At 40.5% G+C, this 14,390-nt stretch overlaps 1 protein-coding gene across 10 annotated transcripts in view; it reads left to right on the top strand.

Annotated features, from left to right (window-relative positions):
* The window catches only part of EPHA5 (EPH receptor A5), a 197,640-nt gene that overhangs the window by 149,158 nt on the left and 34,092 nt on the right, over positions 1–14,390 (top strand). For 7 of the 10 annotated variants that reach the window (XM_079305384.1, XM_079305390.1, XM_079305391.1 and 4 more), the window contains 3 exons: positions 928–1,052; positions 3,833–3,992; positions 7,622–7,727. In XM_079305384.1, the coding sequence (XP_079161510.1) occupies positions 928–1,052; positions 3,833–3,992; positions 7,622–7,727 (391 nt within the window). The remainder of the gene's footprint in view (positions 1–927; positions 1,053–3,832; positions 3,993–7,621; positions 7,728–14,390) is intronic. The other 3 variants (XM_079305392.1, XM_079305389.1, XM_079305385.1) reach the window with 1 other exon arrangement.

Below are 14,390 nucleotides of genomic sequence, written 5' to 3'. Positions count from 1 at the left end.
TTGGCCCTGCAAATGGGAGACTCTGAATTTCTCCTGTCCCTTTTTCTTTTCGCTCGGTATTGTTTTCTAATGACTGGCATGAAATACCTGTGGTGTTAGGCTTGCATTGCCCATAGCAACTTTTGCTAGAGAGCTGGCAGGGGTGGCAGCAACCACAACTTTAAAAAGTCTCTGTAGACATCAGACTGAATACAAAGGATCAAGCCTGTTTCTGATGCATGTGTGCTACAAAGGGCAGATAACCTTTCAGGGCTGCATCTTAAAATAATGAGCAGAGCTGGTATGGCTGCTCTCATGCTGTGGCTTCCCCAAGCACACTGCGAACTTCCGAACTGTGATTGCCATAAAAATCTTTTGCCATTTGCAAGGAATTAGCATCACCATGTGAGCTGTAACACCCGAATGATATTTATGGAGAGCAATTGAATTATAAAGGTTGTAGTGTTCCTTGCTTCTGGAAGAAGGGGGCTAAAAGGATGCCTAGGCTTAAACTACTTAAAATCCAAAAATAGTTAAGGAGTCAATGTAATCTAAGGTCTTCTGAAAAATATACGCCTTGAAAGCAGGCAAAAGAAATCAAAATATAATCAATTTGTAATTCTGGTAAGATGGACCCCTGACACATTTGAAAAGAGAAGTTGTGAAGTTGATGTTTTTGAAAATTGCTTGATAAGACAGGGCTGATGTGCAAGCTGTGATAGTAGTTCATATTATTACTTTGCCTTGGTGGTTATGCTACTGCAAATTTGTGCAAGTCCAACTGTCAAAAATGGGAAAACACCACTGAGGTAAAAACAACAGACCTCACTGATCTGCAGTAGCGAAGGATTGTCTTGCATTTGAGGATGTGCTGATGTGTTTGACTTTGGTTGAGGCCATCTTACTAACCAGAGTTTTCGTCTGTTCTGTTTTTCTCCTGTCTTGCAGCACCTTCTCCAGTCAGTACTGTGAAGAAAGGGAAGATAACTAAAAATAGCATCTCTCTTTCCTGGCAGGAGCCAGATCGACCTAATGGCATCATCCTGGAATATGAAATCAAATATTTTGAAAAGGTGTGATGGACTGATTGCTGAGCTTCCCAAGTACCTTCTCTTTATTGTTTTCTTATTTTAGTTATTATTATTTGAGTCATGGAAGGGAGTGGAGAGATTTTATGCGTAAATCAATGTCAGATTGATTTTGCAGTAAATGATTAGGAAGACTTGAAATGAGGGTGATGTTTTCCATTAGTGTGCCACTTGTCTTCCACAAATACATTAAATCTGAGTGTCAGATTCTTCTCCAGCCTTATCACATTAAGATAGAGCCTGATCATTTGTTAAAAATAGAAGGAGTTGGGGACTGAGCATCTGTCTCCTTCCAGAAACATCAAGCAATTCCTTGCCTTTAGTATTTCAGTTTCTCACTTGATTATGAATCCTCTGTGGAAGGAGAAGAGAATGGGGTTGTGGAGAGAAATTGTATGTGCTCTGATATGAAGAAGGGCATCTTGGTTTAAAAACTTGCCTGGGTTTTCCAGCTCTTTCTCTCAATTTAAAGGGAAGCAGTCTCCCCACAAAACTTGCCTCTCCTAGTCTTTATTTCAAATGGTGACTTGTTCTCTTCCTGAAAAATTAATGTCTTTTAAATGAACATGGTTACAAATGCACTTTATCAAAGTAGTGTATTTTGAGAGATACTGCCTTAAATCTCTGGAAATCTTAATTTTCCAAAAATCAGGTTTTCTGGATTTGAATGATTAACATTTTTTTTTTGCCTTAGCTGGAATTGTAAGATGTTCTTTTTTCCTCAGAAACATTCAGGCTTTCTACATAAAACAAGAGGAAAATAATGACATTGAGTGACAATTCACTTTTTTAGGGGGTTTGAATTTCTATTTTAAGGAAGATATTCCATTAGCTCTATCTATGATCCAGGTGAAATTGCTCAACATGGATCAGGACTAGATCCTTACTTCCTCTGTCTTCTTTCTCTGACCATGGGAAGGACCTGCTCAAGCAGTCCATGCAATCAGGGGAAAGAATGTAAAAAATCTTCTCCATAAAAATAAAATCAATGTTTTTTTTGCAGATGAGGGAGCTTGTGAAATAGATTTGTGAGTGACTTTAATAGAAGATCAAAGTATACAGCAAAAATCAGGCTATGTTGTTGCTAGAATTAATCCATTTTTTATTTTATAAACTTGTTTGAATGACTGTTGGGGTATATTGAATCCTTACCATGCAATGTTTGGGAATAATAGCTTCTAGAAAACAAAAAAGGTAAAGCAAATAATTGAAGTGAAAAAATTTGTGTATTTCTTCATTTTCCTTAGTTTGTTTTTAAACAAATTGGCAGGAGAGGGTGCTTAAAATGTTGTATTTGTAGTCCAGGGCTAGTGTCAAATAGCTTCAGCAAATAGTTCTGCAAGAGTGAGTCCTTTGTGGAGAGGTAGCTCCAGCCAGTCCAAGTTTGTGCTGTCTTGACTTATTTTCTTCAGGCTGAGAATGAAGCTTAATGTTTTCCAAGCTCAAGAGTCCAAGTATTTGCGGAAGCCAACAGTGTATTGAAAAGTTAATTGGCTGACATACAAGCAAAGGTGTGACCTAATATTCACTTACTGCTTTTTAACCAGTAGTTGAGATAGGCTGGGGATATTGCCCTTAGTCCTTTTTCTTTGTTGCTACTATGATTTATATTCTCTCTGTTTTCAGCCCCTTCATAAAGGTAAATTCACATTCATTTCCAAGGGACAAGAATAATTTACATTAAATATTTGGGAAAACTAAGTTTTGTCAGATTGCATTCCTCTAAGAGCGACCAATCCTTAGTAAGAAAAAAAGGGCTCATATATATATGTGTGTGTGTGTGCGCGTGTGTGTGTGTCTGTGTCTGTGTCTGTGTCTGTGTACACATTCCTCCAAAGTAGGCTTCAATTGAGAAATTTTGTAATCTTACATTTAAGAAATTCCCAGAGCCTTATCCAGGCATATTGTTGTCTATGGGAAACTGGCTATTAAATTAAAAAGAAAAAAGAAAAATGAGCTCAGAGTCTAAGAGCTATCCAGAAATGTTGGTAAGGAATCACAGAAAAGTCTGATTTAACTCATAATAATTTGGATCTGAGAGATATGGTGAATAAAAAGCAGTTTCCAAATTTGTAGACCTTAATTTATGAGCTCTTGTCTAGATTGTGTGTTACAGTAAATAATTCTAAGAGTAATTACTTAGCATTTCAACAAAATTTTAATCAAAGGACTGGAACTGTTTCACATTTGAAGCTGATGTAGATGAAGATTTATTTCAGCAATTTTTCTTCAAGTTCATTGCTTCAGAAGAACAATGCAAAAATTAGGTATTTTCCTGGAGTTTTGGTTTATCATTCCCTTCCCATGGTCTAATTTGTGGTTCTAGAAATGCAGGTATAAAGTTGTACAGTGTGTAATATATTATTCTCTTTTAGGCCTACTTACATTACTGGGAAGCTGTTCTGGTGTAAATCAAAATCCTTTTCTAAGGCGGTGGGACTGGTTTTATCTTCCCCGTGCCTTGGGATTGATCTTGTATGACAACCCCAGGCCATGTACATCCTGAGCAGTGGAAAGCTGCTTCTACTGCAATGCCAGTTGCATGTCTCCTAGAATCATTGATTGTAAAAGAGAAAATCAGTTGTCACATTTTGTATTGTGTAAAGATCCTTCAGAGAGGGGGTTTTGAGGAAGAAATCCTTAAAAATGCATACTTCAGTCATCTTTTGTAATGTTTCTCTGGGGGTTGTTAAGAGCGTGTCTTCTCTGGGAGCCACTCTGTGTGTGTTTGAACTTTGTGGTTTTTGTGGGGGTGTTGGGAAAAGGACCAAGAGACGAGCTACACCATCATCAAGTCCAAAGAGACGACGATTACGGCAGATGGTTTGAAGCCAGGCTCAGCGTACGTCTTCCAGATTCGAGCCCGGACAGCTGCCGGCTATGGGGGCTTCAGCCAGAGGTTCGAGTTCGAAACCAGCCCACTGTGTAAGTCTATTTAATTACTGTCAGCCCTTGTCTCTGCAGCGCTTACCAGAAACAAGTCAGGGGATCGATACCTTTGCAGAGAGCGCTTCCTTTTATTGGCTTCATCCCTTGACTTTGGGAACATCAGGCTCATCATGACTCTGCATTTGACGTATCTGTCCTTTGCTTCCTTATGGTGACACAGGAGATCTTCAGGCTTCAGAAATTCATGGCATTCCATTCTTAGAAAAATGTTGTGTTTACAGGAGCCTGGTGTAAGAGAGTCTTTCCTCTCAGGAGGAACAGAGAGGATGGGACCTGCTTCTTAAAAAGGCTGTCTGCAGAGGATGCTGAGCTCTCTCACATATCTACAGCTGGGCTAAATTATGCCTCTCTGCAAGGGAAGAGTTGAACCAGCATTAGTGTATTTTGTTTTTTGGGGGGAAAGTTCCTGTCAAGTTAAATGATTGTTTCTGTTGGCTGCCAATGCCACAGACTCAAGAAAAGGAGGTTGACTTGTAATCAGAAGTGGAAACTAATGTGCACTGCAGGTACAGGACTTCTTCTTGGCCTGTTGCATCTGTGGGTTTTAAATTTTTCTTTTTTTTTTTTTTTTCTCAATAAACAAATCTGATTATCCAGGGCTGGATTCTGGAACAGATTCTGTGACAGGGTGAACTCCTGAGGCACACAGAGGCTCAGCTGCTCTTTCATCTGTGTTTAGACACAGCTGTGGGGAAGTTCCTTTTGTCCCAAATACAGAATTTTGCCAAGGTGTTAAATACAATTTTGTCCACCAGAAAATATGTCTTCTCTCTTTTAGTTTGTACAGCTGTCATTTATTAATTTTATACTTTGTGCATGGAAGAGGAATTTTATGGTGGAAATACTCTGGTCATTCCCGTGGAAGACTATTTTCTGTGTTTTCCTTGGAAATTTAAATTCATCCATACTTTGATTACTGTTACTCCAGTGGTTTTTTTAATTCATCATCTTTGAGAAGAAGATGCTGAGTTATCTTTTCAGTGCATGCTACCTTTTAAGTCATAATAGATTTTCAAGAAGCCATTATACATGTGCAAATGTAGCTGTGGAGTCAGTGGTTAAGCTAATACAGAGAAAATTGAATCACAATGCAAACATGAATGCACTAAGGACAGCCTATTTAATGTATTTCTTATTGTATTAACCATTAATTGCGACTTATAAGTAGCAACTAAATCATGTTATGCCAAAAAATTATTCTATATAGTTTTTCTCAGTTGGAAAGTTTTTAGCTTAGAGTTGTTTGAGTAATATTTTCTGATCTACTAATGAGTAACAAACAAATGAAATATATGTACATTTAATCTATTACCTATGATCCTGGTCCAAAAATAATAGCACTTTCATAAAGCCCATCATGTAAGTATCTCTGTTAATTAGGAATTTTGGAGGACATCACGTGGAAATATTTTTAAACACTAGAAATTCTGTTGGTCATTTAGTCATACCCACATCCCAGTCTTTTTCACATTTTAAAGGCAGAGGAATAGGTACTTCTCTGATACTAAGGAGTTGCTGGCATAGTCAGAGGAATATCTACTGCATGTTCCCCAGTTTGGGAACTGGGAATTGTTGGTCTGCTGGATTCAAGCTCTAGCTGAGGCCAGACTTAAACAGATATTTTAACACTTAATATGATTGAAATACAAGCCTCAGTATCTTGCAAAAAGCAGCTCTGTTTGACATTTAAAACCTTATAAAAAGCACTTTTTTCCCCAAAGCCCTATAAAAAGTCAGTATTAGTGTCAGGAGCGTGACCAGACTCCCACTGCTTTCTTGTATATCCTAGAGATTTTGAAAGCAAGTACAGATTGAAATCTCACTGCTGCATCAGAGCACCCAGATCTGAACTTCTTGTTAGAGCCAAAGCAAATGATTTTTATTCAGGCACAGATGAAAAGTTTTTAGTGGCTGTTCCTTGAAACAAATACACTGCTCAAAGTTGCTTGGACTGAACAACAGGTTTTGTTTGCAGTTTGCAAGGTTCCTATAGTTATCTCTAATACATTTGGAGGAATTTTACAACAACAGCCTGAGACATGCAATGGAGGAAAGCTGTAAGCTGTTTTTTACTTCCCTTATTTTTCTAGGTTTTGGGAATTTTTGCATTCTTTTCCCTGCTTGTGCAATTCTGCAAAGCAGCATGAAGCATCCTTTAAATGTTTTTCTAATTATTTTCTCAAGAAAGCAGTATAAAATACCATTTTAAGGAGCCCCCATAACTTTGTGAGGTTTATAAAATCTCTGGATGATGGCAGGGGTTTGGAGCAGTTAAAATTACATATTTAATGTATCAGGACCAGTCCTTCTGAAATCACTTACGCTGCTGTAGCAGGTGCACCCCACTCCTGATTTAGCACCAGAGAGCTCCCATATAAAGAGCTGCTTGAAGCCCAATGCACATCAATGTTTAATGCCATACCTTTCTTTCTTTCTTTGCCTTTAACAATTAATATGGGACTATATTCAGTTATTTTACAGCTTTCATAATGTTAATCCTCTGCTAAGGACCCTTTTTTAGTTCAGTCATTTAAAGGCTTTTTCAGTATGCAGTCTATTCCTGCTGCTCTCTGGAGTGGATGGAGCTTCATCTTGGGCTGGCACAAGGTTAAGAGCTAGAATGAAGTTTTCCCCCACAGAGCAGTGGTGCCTGTGCCAGGGAGCTGTTTTGAAGGGAGGATGTGAGATTTGTACCCTGGGGTGGTTACATACATGCAGCTAAATAAGCTGGCAGCAAAGAGGGCAAGGTGAGGAGACTTTGGTTTCTGCTTGGGGAATCCCGCATACCAACCCCTGGGGGAAAATGGGCTCTTTCTCCTGCCATGTAGGACAGATAGACAAGATACAAGTGGTATCAGCATTTCCATTTTACAGTCTACAGGAGCTTGCTCACCTGCTCTTATTTGACCCATGTCAAAACTCAATTCTTATTCAGCTCTCCTGACCTTTCTGCTGGCATCTTTACCACCTGCCTTTTGGCAGGAAGGCTCCTTACAAGGCACAGACTAGAAGAGTTTTACTTCCCCAAGTTTTGGTCAATAAAAAATCCAACCAGTGTATGTGACTTAGCAACTGTTTTACAGAGGGTACCTTATGGCCATGTGATAGAGATGCCACAAGGAGTTAGTTTATAATTGTTTATAGCTTCTTAAAGTGCAGGTAATTATTTTTATCTTGTAGATTTTGCTTATGTCTGCTAGCAATAACATTCCATAAATATTCTCTCTGAGTGTTGGGTTTTCATCCAAATGAGAGCCTGTTGGGTTTTCATCTTTTATCTCTGATTTCTAATGCAGTTAACTCAGGGAGAAAAACTCGAGTTCACAAATTCAAAGACTGCATTCTGCAACGTTTGGTTTCTGAATTCAGCAATGAGATACAATCTTGTTGGGGTTTTTGGCACAGTGTTGCACGTGGTTTTATTTCCTTTCCACCCATATCCATTCCAAACTAGAAACAGACAGAAAAAGGGGGAAAACACAAACCATAAAAGAAGAAACGAACTGATAAGACTTGAAACCTCGCTGGCAGCTTCAATAGAAATACTTATATGGGTGCTGACTGTCATTTTAACCCTGATCTCCATTTTCTGTTTCTCATCTCAGCAGTAGCTGCATCCAGCGACGAGAGCCAGATTCCTATAATTGTTGTGTCTGTAACAGTGGGAGTCATTCTGCTGGCTGTTGTTATCGGTTTCCTTCTCAGCGGAAGGTATGAGAAGCAACTGTGTATTTATACTTCTTCAACTTTTGTAATAACTTTTATCTGACCAGCTGATTAGTGTGATTTAGGCAAAAGCAGCATGTGAACAAAGCTGTCAAGTGCTAGCACTGTAAAACAGCACAAGGGTGGGCTGATTGATCTGTTTGGACAAGCAGAAATGACAAAGGCACTCACAGATGTAGTTCATTTTCATCAGTCTATAGGCTGGCCCTGATTATTTGACTTGATTCTCAGAGCAGTGTTTTCACATTCCTTTAAAAATAAGCAGAACATGTTATTAGAGGTAAAATATCTTCACCCCCATATGTTTGCACTCAGACTTTGCAATGGACTTTACTCATGGAAAAAACTTCACTTCAGGAAAACACTTCCATAGAAAATGAAAATAAACCCACTGAAATGGCTGAATGTCTCACATTTTGGTCAGATCTGGATTTCATTTCTCATGTGTAGGGTACTAATGTGTTCCCCAAGTGTTTGTAAATCATACAGAGACCTTCCCCCACAGAGGAAGACACTGCTTCAAACCATCCCATTGACTTCTCATGTGCTTAAACATAGGCAAGTGATGAAAGCTTGGGCTATACCATCTGGCCTGTATCAGGATAAGTTTGTAGTGCAACATCAAACTTGTTTGACAGCCATCATGGAAGGTCCTTTTTATTATATTCTACATGTATATTAGTACATTTTTTAGTTGCAGTAGTCAAACAATGCCACATCCTTCATGCATATGTGAAGTACACCAAGCAATGTGAAGTACTCCACAAAGCAATGCGAAGTATATTTACTGATGAGGCTGAATTTGTTTTCAGTGCAAAATAAACATTTATGCTTTTAAGGTACCCATCAGCCCACAGTTGCTTTTATGATACAAGTCTGTCTTAAGCTCAAATCTAGCAAGATGGCTGTAAATTACAGGATATTGTAAGCACTAAGAGATGTTACAGAGGAACTGCACTGAATTTGTTGGTTGAAGGTCTTACTTCACAAAGGAGGTAAGGTATCAATCTGCAAATGTAAAGCAGTGGAATCCTGCCAGGCTGAGCAACTCTGTCCCTAGGCATAAGGCATCCCTGGAAGGACATGGACAAAGTTATTTCCTGTCTTAAAAGGTAAGTGTGCTGCCAGACTCATCTCCAGTCAAGGTCAGAGACTGAGTCTCTTCCAGCTCAGCTGTTTGAGCTCCTATTGTCTGCTTTGAATGACTTGTTGGGCTTAAAAATGGAAAAGTGAATGCTCCTGTCTCTAGGAGAAGCATGCAGCAGGAGAGAGAAATGGGGGGGGGGGGGGGGGCAGGGGGTGGGCTGAGTCAACGGCTACAAGCAATTCCCACCAGGGCCAACAGGGAAGCTGTAGTCAAAAGACTTGGCTTTGAACACTCTAGACAGGATTCAAGTCTCTCCTTAGAGGCTAGAGGTTATGATGAAACTCGTCTTCAATCAGAGCAGGTGGGTAGGAACCTTGGCTTCCCCCAGCCTGGATGTGTGCTTGTATTGGTGCAAACAGGAGAATGGATGTGTGACTGTAGGGAAGCTATGGATGTAAATTGGCACCTCTGCAAGGAAGAGTCTGGGGGGTAAATGACAGGTGAAGGAATGTATATCCTCTCTGGCCATAGGGAATCACAACTGTGTGGCTGCCAGTAGCTCCTGCTCTTTCCACAGTCGCTGTCAAGGGTTCAGTACCCCATCCTAAGAGGATATACTCTTGCAGGTCTCCTTTTCACTGCTACTCACTCTAGTCTCAGCAAGAAGTTGCACATCCTGAGCCATTTGTCAGCAGTTCTCATTAGTTATGTCTTTCTGTCCTCTTGCCTAATGTGCTTTCCAGGATGTGCTTCCTCTTAGCTCTTTATCTCTTGGCATACTTATAAAAGCCTATGTCGCCTTTGGCTAGAGTTTTATTGTTGCCTCTGCTGATACCTTAGTCCTCCTACCTTGTACTCACACTGCCCTCTCTGGACCCCAGGCAGCTGCAGGTTTCTGGGACCTCCATGGTGCCATGCTGGATGTCTTGGAAAAGCAGGCACAGGGAGCTGAGGTCTTCATCCATTTTTATGTTTTCAACCCTTCCACTAACTGAAAAGACCATGGTTCCTCATTTGCAGCTGCTGGAGAAGCCTCCCACACCAAGGATTGGTCCATTATTAGAAATTTGCCTTCAAAACCACTGGGCTTTTCCACCAATTTGAGTTCCCATGAATTTTAAAGCCCATCTAGTACATCAAGTGACTTGTGAGAACAGCAGACTAAACCCCAAAAATCCGGAAAGATGACAGACAATTTGACATTAAACAAAGCAAAACAAAGAAATTGCTCTAGTTTGGGAGAAAGCAGAGACACCAGGGAGATGTGTTACTCATGCTGCTTTGCCTTTGATATGGATTCAATACAATTTGTGAGTAACTCTCCTGCTGTGACAGCAGGGACAATAAACATGTTCCAAGTCATGGGATAATCCCTTTCTGAAGCAGTTAACCTGTTTCTGGAAGATGCTTTCCTATTAAGCCTCTAGAGTGGTTACGTTGTTCCACTGCCTGGTTCCAGGGGGGTTGCATTTTCTTTTCTAATTCTTTCCTGTATCTGCTATTAGGAAAACCAAGCTATGCAAAGCCCAGGCTCTGTCTTGTCTGTTGATGTAAGAGAGCTCCCAGGGTGTTCCCAATGTCGCTGAGAGGCCCTGGACACCTCAGGGTATTCCTCCCTAGGATATTGTATGGCACCTCCTTGCACCTCTCTTCTCAAGTCCTAAAATGCAGCGAACAGAAGCTTGAGAGCAGTTATGCAGTGCTAAATGAAAGTCTGCTCTTGGTAGTTCTGAAAGGAGTTTCCAGACATAGCCTGAGTCTGCAGGTTTTTTATTTTTCGCTAGGTTCCCAAAAGCAGGGCCACACCTCCTCCCTTTTTTTGCTTTCAAATCTCTGCAGTTTTCTCACTTCTTTTGAATGAATATTAGTAACAGCTTGGCATTTCCCATTGGCATCTGGCCCTAAACCAAAGGTCAGTTGAACAGTAGTTGTGGTAGTATTTCCACATGTCAGTGTCCATCTGTGGAAATGCGTCTGAAGCTGGAGATTCATGGGAATTTGAAACTGAATGTGCTTTGCCCTAAACAACTAAGCTGCATTTCAGAGCTGAATTTACTTGCAGATGCTCCAGAAAACTTTCTGTACATAATACGTCCTCTGACCAAGGTCATAAATGCCAAGCCAAATAGCTGATCATTTTTTAAGTTATCCTGCTCCTTGCATCAAGGGTATATGAATAATATAACAATCAGGATTACAAATCAAAGAGATTCACTAAATCAGACTGTAGTTGTCTCAGCATAAAAAAGTGAAGTAGATTGAAAATCTATTATTAAGCCAGCTAGAGGTACTGAATTAAAGAACACAGAGTTGTTATTATCTTTGTTTTGTTTGGATTATGCATTTTCAAAAGCACAGTGCATTTTACAGATAGAGCAAAGTTGTACATTTTGCTTTCTTAGCAATGTGTGAATTAGATGTCCGTTACCACTATTGTTCCTGATTTAAGTATGTGTTAATCTGAAATCATTATTGACTGTTGTTTTAAAATCTGTGTTGGACAATCCAGTGGCAAAGATCTTTGCACTCCATCTCACAAGGAGCAGTAAAGAGCCTCAGTTGTTTTGTGGCATTAGTCTCCTTCTCCCTACAACACGAGGTAAGGAGCCAGGTTTTCAGCAGTCTGGGGAGGAGACCAACTGCTCCAGAGCAGTACTCCTCTTTTGTCCATCAAAACCATCCCTCTTTGCAAAACAGACAAGGTCTTAGGGTGCATGGTAAGAGACTGGTCCCTCCAGTCCCCCAAGCTTTTCAAACTTCATAGCACTAAACAAAAGCACGAGCTTTTATAGAGTAAAATGGGGAAGATATTAGGTCAATGCTGTGCATGTTAGCAAAATGTGTTCAAAACAGCCAAGTCAACTGTGCATCTGCATTTATAGCTAACTACCCATTATGGATGACCTTTCTATCTTAAGTGATCTTTCAAAGAACCAGAGGGATCTTTTCATAGAACTTAGGAAAAAAAAATTTGAAGCAGCAAAAAACTGCCCTTCACCCTGTGTCATGCATATATAGAAAGTCTCCTTCTGGCAAGAAGCTAGCCTCTGAAAGACAAAGCAAAGACAAATCTTGCCACCTGGGTATTGGCAATTAAGAGGCTCTTACACCAGCATATCCATCTTTGACCTTAGCTGATTTAGACTTTTAAATATCTGTGCCTGTGGTGGCAGAGGACTACTTTCTGGACACAAATATGTGCATGATGTTAAAAAGTGACTTTCAGGGAGTAGAGAGGTGGAAAGATTGTGATGTATATTCCAGGTCCTGAGACAGTGTTTACAACCTTCTGTGATGTGGAACGTCAAAATGGATGAATTTTTCCACAGCCTCCCCCATCCTATTTTCCAAGTTGTGTCAGGGCTTAAAATAGTTTGCTTTTTCAATATTTCCGTAGGAAATGGGAGACAGTCTATAGATAATGGTTTTCATAGAGAATTTTTCCAGCATGATTCACAATTTTTGTTATTTGGAGCTTTTTAAAGATTTTTATCTCTACATTCTTGCCTGCTCTTCCTTCTTCCTGCTGGACATTGTCTCCTGTGAATTTATATCCACTTCATTATGCTGCCTACTGCCAAATATTCTCCACGATTCACCTGACAAAAGGAAGGATTTTGTTGAGGAAGCTACTGTTCTGCCAAGTCAAAATTCCCATCCACCAAGAACAGGCAGGGTCTGGTCCTGCTTCTGGGGGTCAAGGTTTTTACTACTTCCATGCTATTAACAGCCTCTTTGCTGGTACATTTTCCCAGAGAGGAGCAGCACTGGTGTGCAGTTCTGCTCTCTGAAGGGAGAGTGCTCCAGTGCACCCTTCTACACAGGGTCACACATTCCTAGCAAGCATGTGGAAATCTGCTGGCCATAGCAACCATCTCTAACATCCTGTCAAGATCAGCTTGTCAAATTTGGCTGTTCAACACCTCATTCCTCTTCCATTCTAAACACTTTTTAGCTTAGTGTAAACTCACTGGGCTCTACAAGGCAGTCTGTGCTCTGCAGTTTCAAGACAGGTTTAAGGACCCAGGTTAATCTGTGTTCAGATGACTTTGACCCAGACAGAAGGTGAGAGATGACCAAATCTGTAATTAAGCTCCAAGTTATTTCTGAGTTCCTCTGTCAGCCAAGGGAATGAGCTGGAAAGACTGTGATGAACAGATAATAAGTAATGGGCATAAGCTTTGTCTGAGCAGGGAAAATGGGAGGTAGTGCAGCAGTAAGTGACAAAACCTCCTTGCCTTCTTGCAGGTGATTTGTTTGATGGTATTGTGCAAGTCCTATTTCCACTTGGAGAAGGGAACTGGCCTTCCCTTCAAGCTTGAATTTGTAGCAGCTTGAGGCTCCTACTGAACACCCCTTGTGTATGTAGTCTGAAGGTGGGATTTTGCAGTGTCTTCTCTTGACTGTGGAGTGGGTAGAGAATGAAGAAGAAAGTCAGACTCTTGTCCTTCTGCACTTCTGAATAAGTGATTGTTTCACCTTGCTTTGAAATCAGAAGTGTGACCTCTCCTGGAGTTTTGCCATGTAGCAGCACTTGGCCTCTTACCTAGAAAAAAGGTTATCTCTGCTTTCTGAAGTCTTCGACATAGGAAAGTATAATGCTAGAGGTCTTTCCAAGTGCAGTCCCTTTCCCTGAAGATGCTGCTTTCCTTCCCCATAGTGACTGGATAGCTATCATCTGCTTAGTCTTCTCCATTCTCAGTGGTTCTCGAACCGTGTAGAGATGTGCTTTAATGTATGAACTTCAGCAGGAAGAGCAGGTGACTCCTTAAACATTTATGTATTTTGGGACAAAGTGGAAATGTATTCCTAGCAGCTTACAGTGTGTAAGGCTACTTCTCTGATGTTGACTCAGGAATTGCTAGGTGTAGCACTGGCCTCCTGACCTGGAGAAGCAGGAAGCAATCATTACCGTCACTCAAGGCTGTATGAAGGATTAGAAAAATCTTACCAGGCACCCTCAATTTTTCAATCTCTAATTGCAAGCCTCTGAAGAACATCCCATTAGAATAGCTTATTAAAAGCAACAAATGAGGCTTTCATTTATCATGATTCCAAGGCTTCAATTTATAACTCTTAAAAGCTACATCTATATATGCAGAACCTCTCTGAATTCTATCTAGCCATTAAAAATGTAGTTTTAATTCCAAATGCTCTCTGGGTCATCTGCAGACTTGTAAATTAATTACATTAATTGCAGACACAGTTGCTGGGGCCTATGATATATATACATTTCATTAACCAATTCCAGGGTTTGAAACAATGCCAAGGGTGTTGATAAGTGCTCCTTGCACAGGTTTATTAAAGTTTGCTCTCTGGACACTTGGGTTTGCAAACCACATAAGCTTAGTGGGGGTCACCTTAGCTAGAACTGGAGGAGTGTTGTCTCTGTGTGCCTGAGATAACTGAAAGCAGCAGGGTTGGGCTGGCCAAGGAACAGAGCAGTGCCAGCAGGCCACAGAGATCCTGGAGGTGTCAGTGCAGCTTCAGGCTCCTCTACATTTTTTTTTTTTCATATCTGCAGCTCTTTCCTTGAAGCCAGGGCTAGAAGCAGGTATCAC

Source organism: Erithacus rubecula (genome assembly GCF_903797595.1).
Source record: "Erithacus rubecula genome assembly, chromosome: 5".
Taxonomy (NCBI): domain Eukaryota; kingdom Metazoa; phylum Chordata; class Aves; order Passeriformes; family Muscicapidae; genus Erithacus; species Erithacus rubecula.
This window is presented reverse-complemented; position numbering and strand designations above follow the sequence as displayed.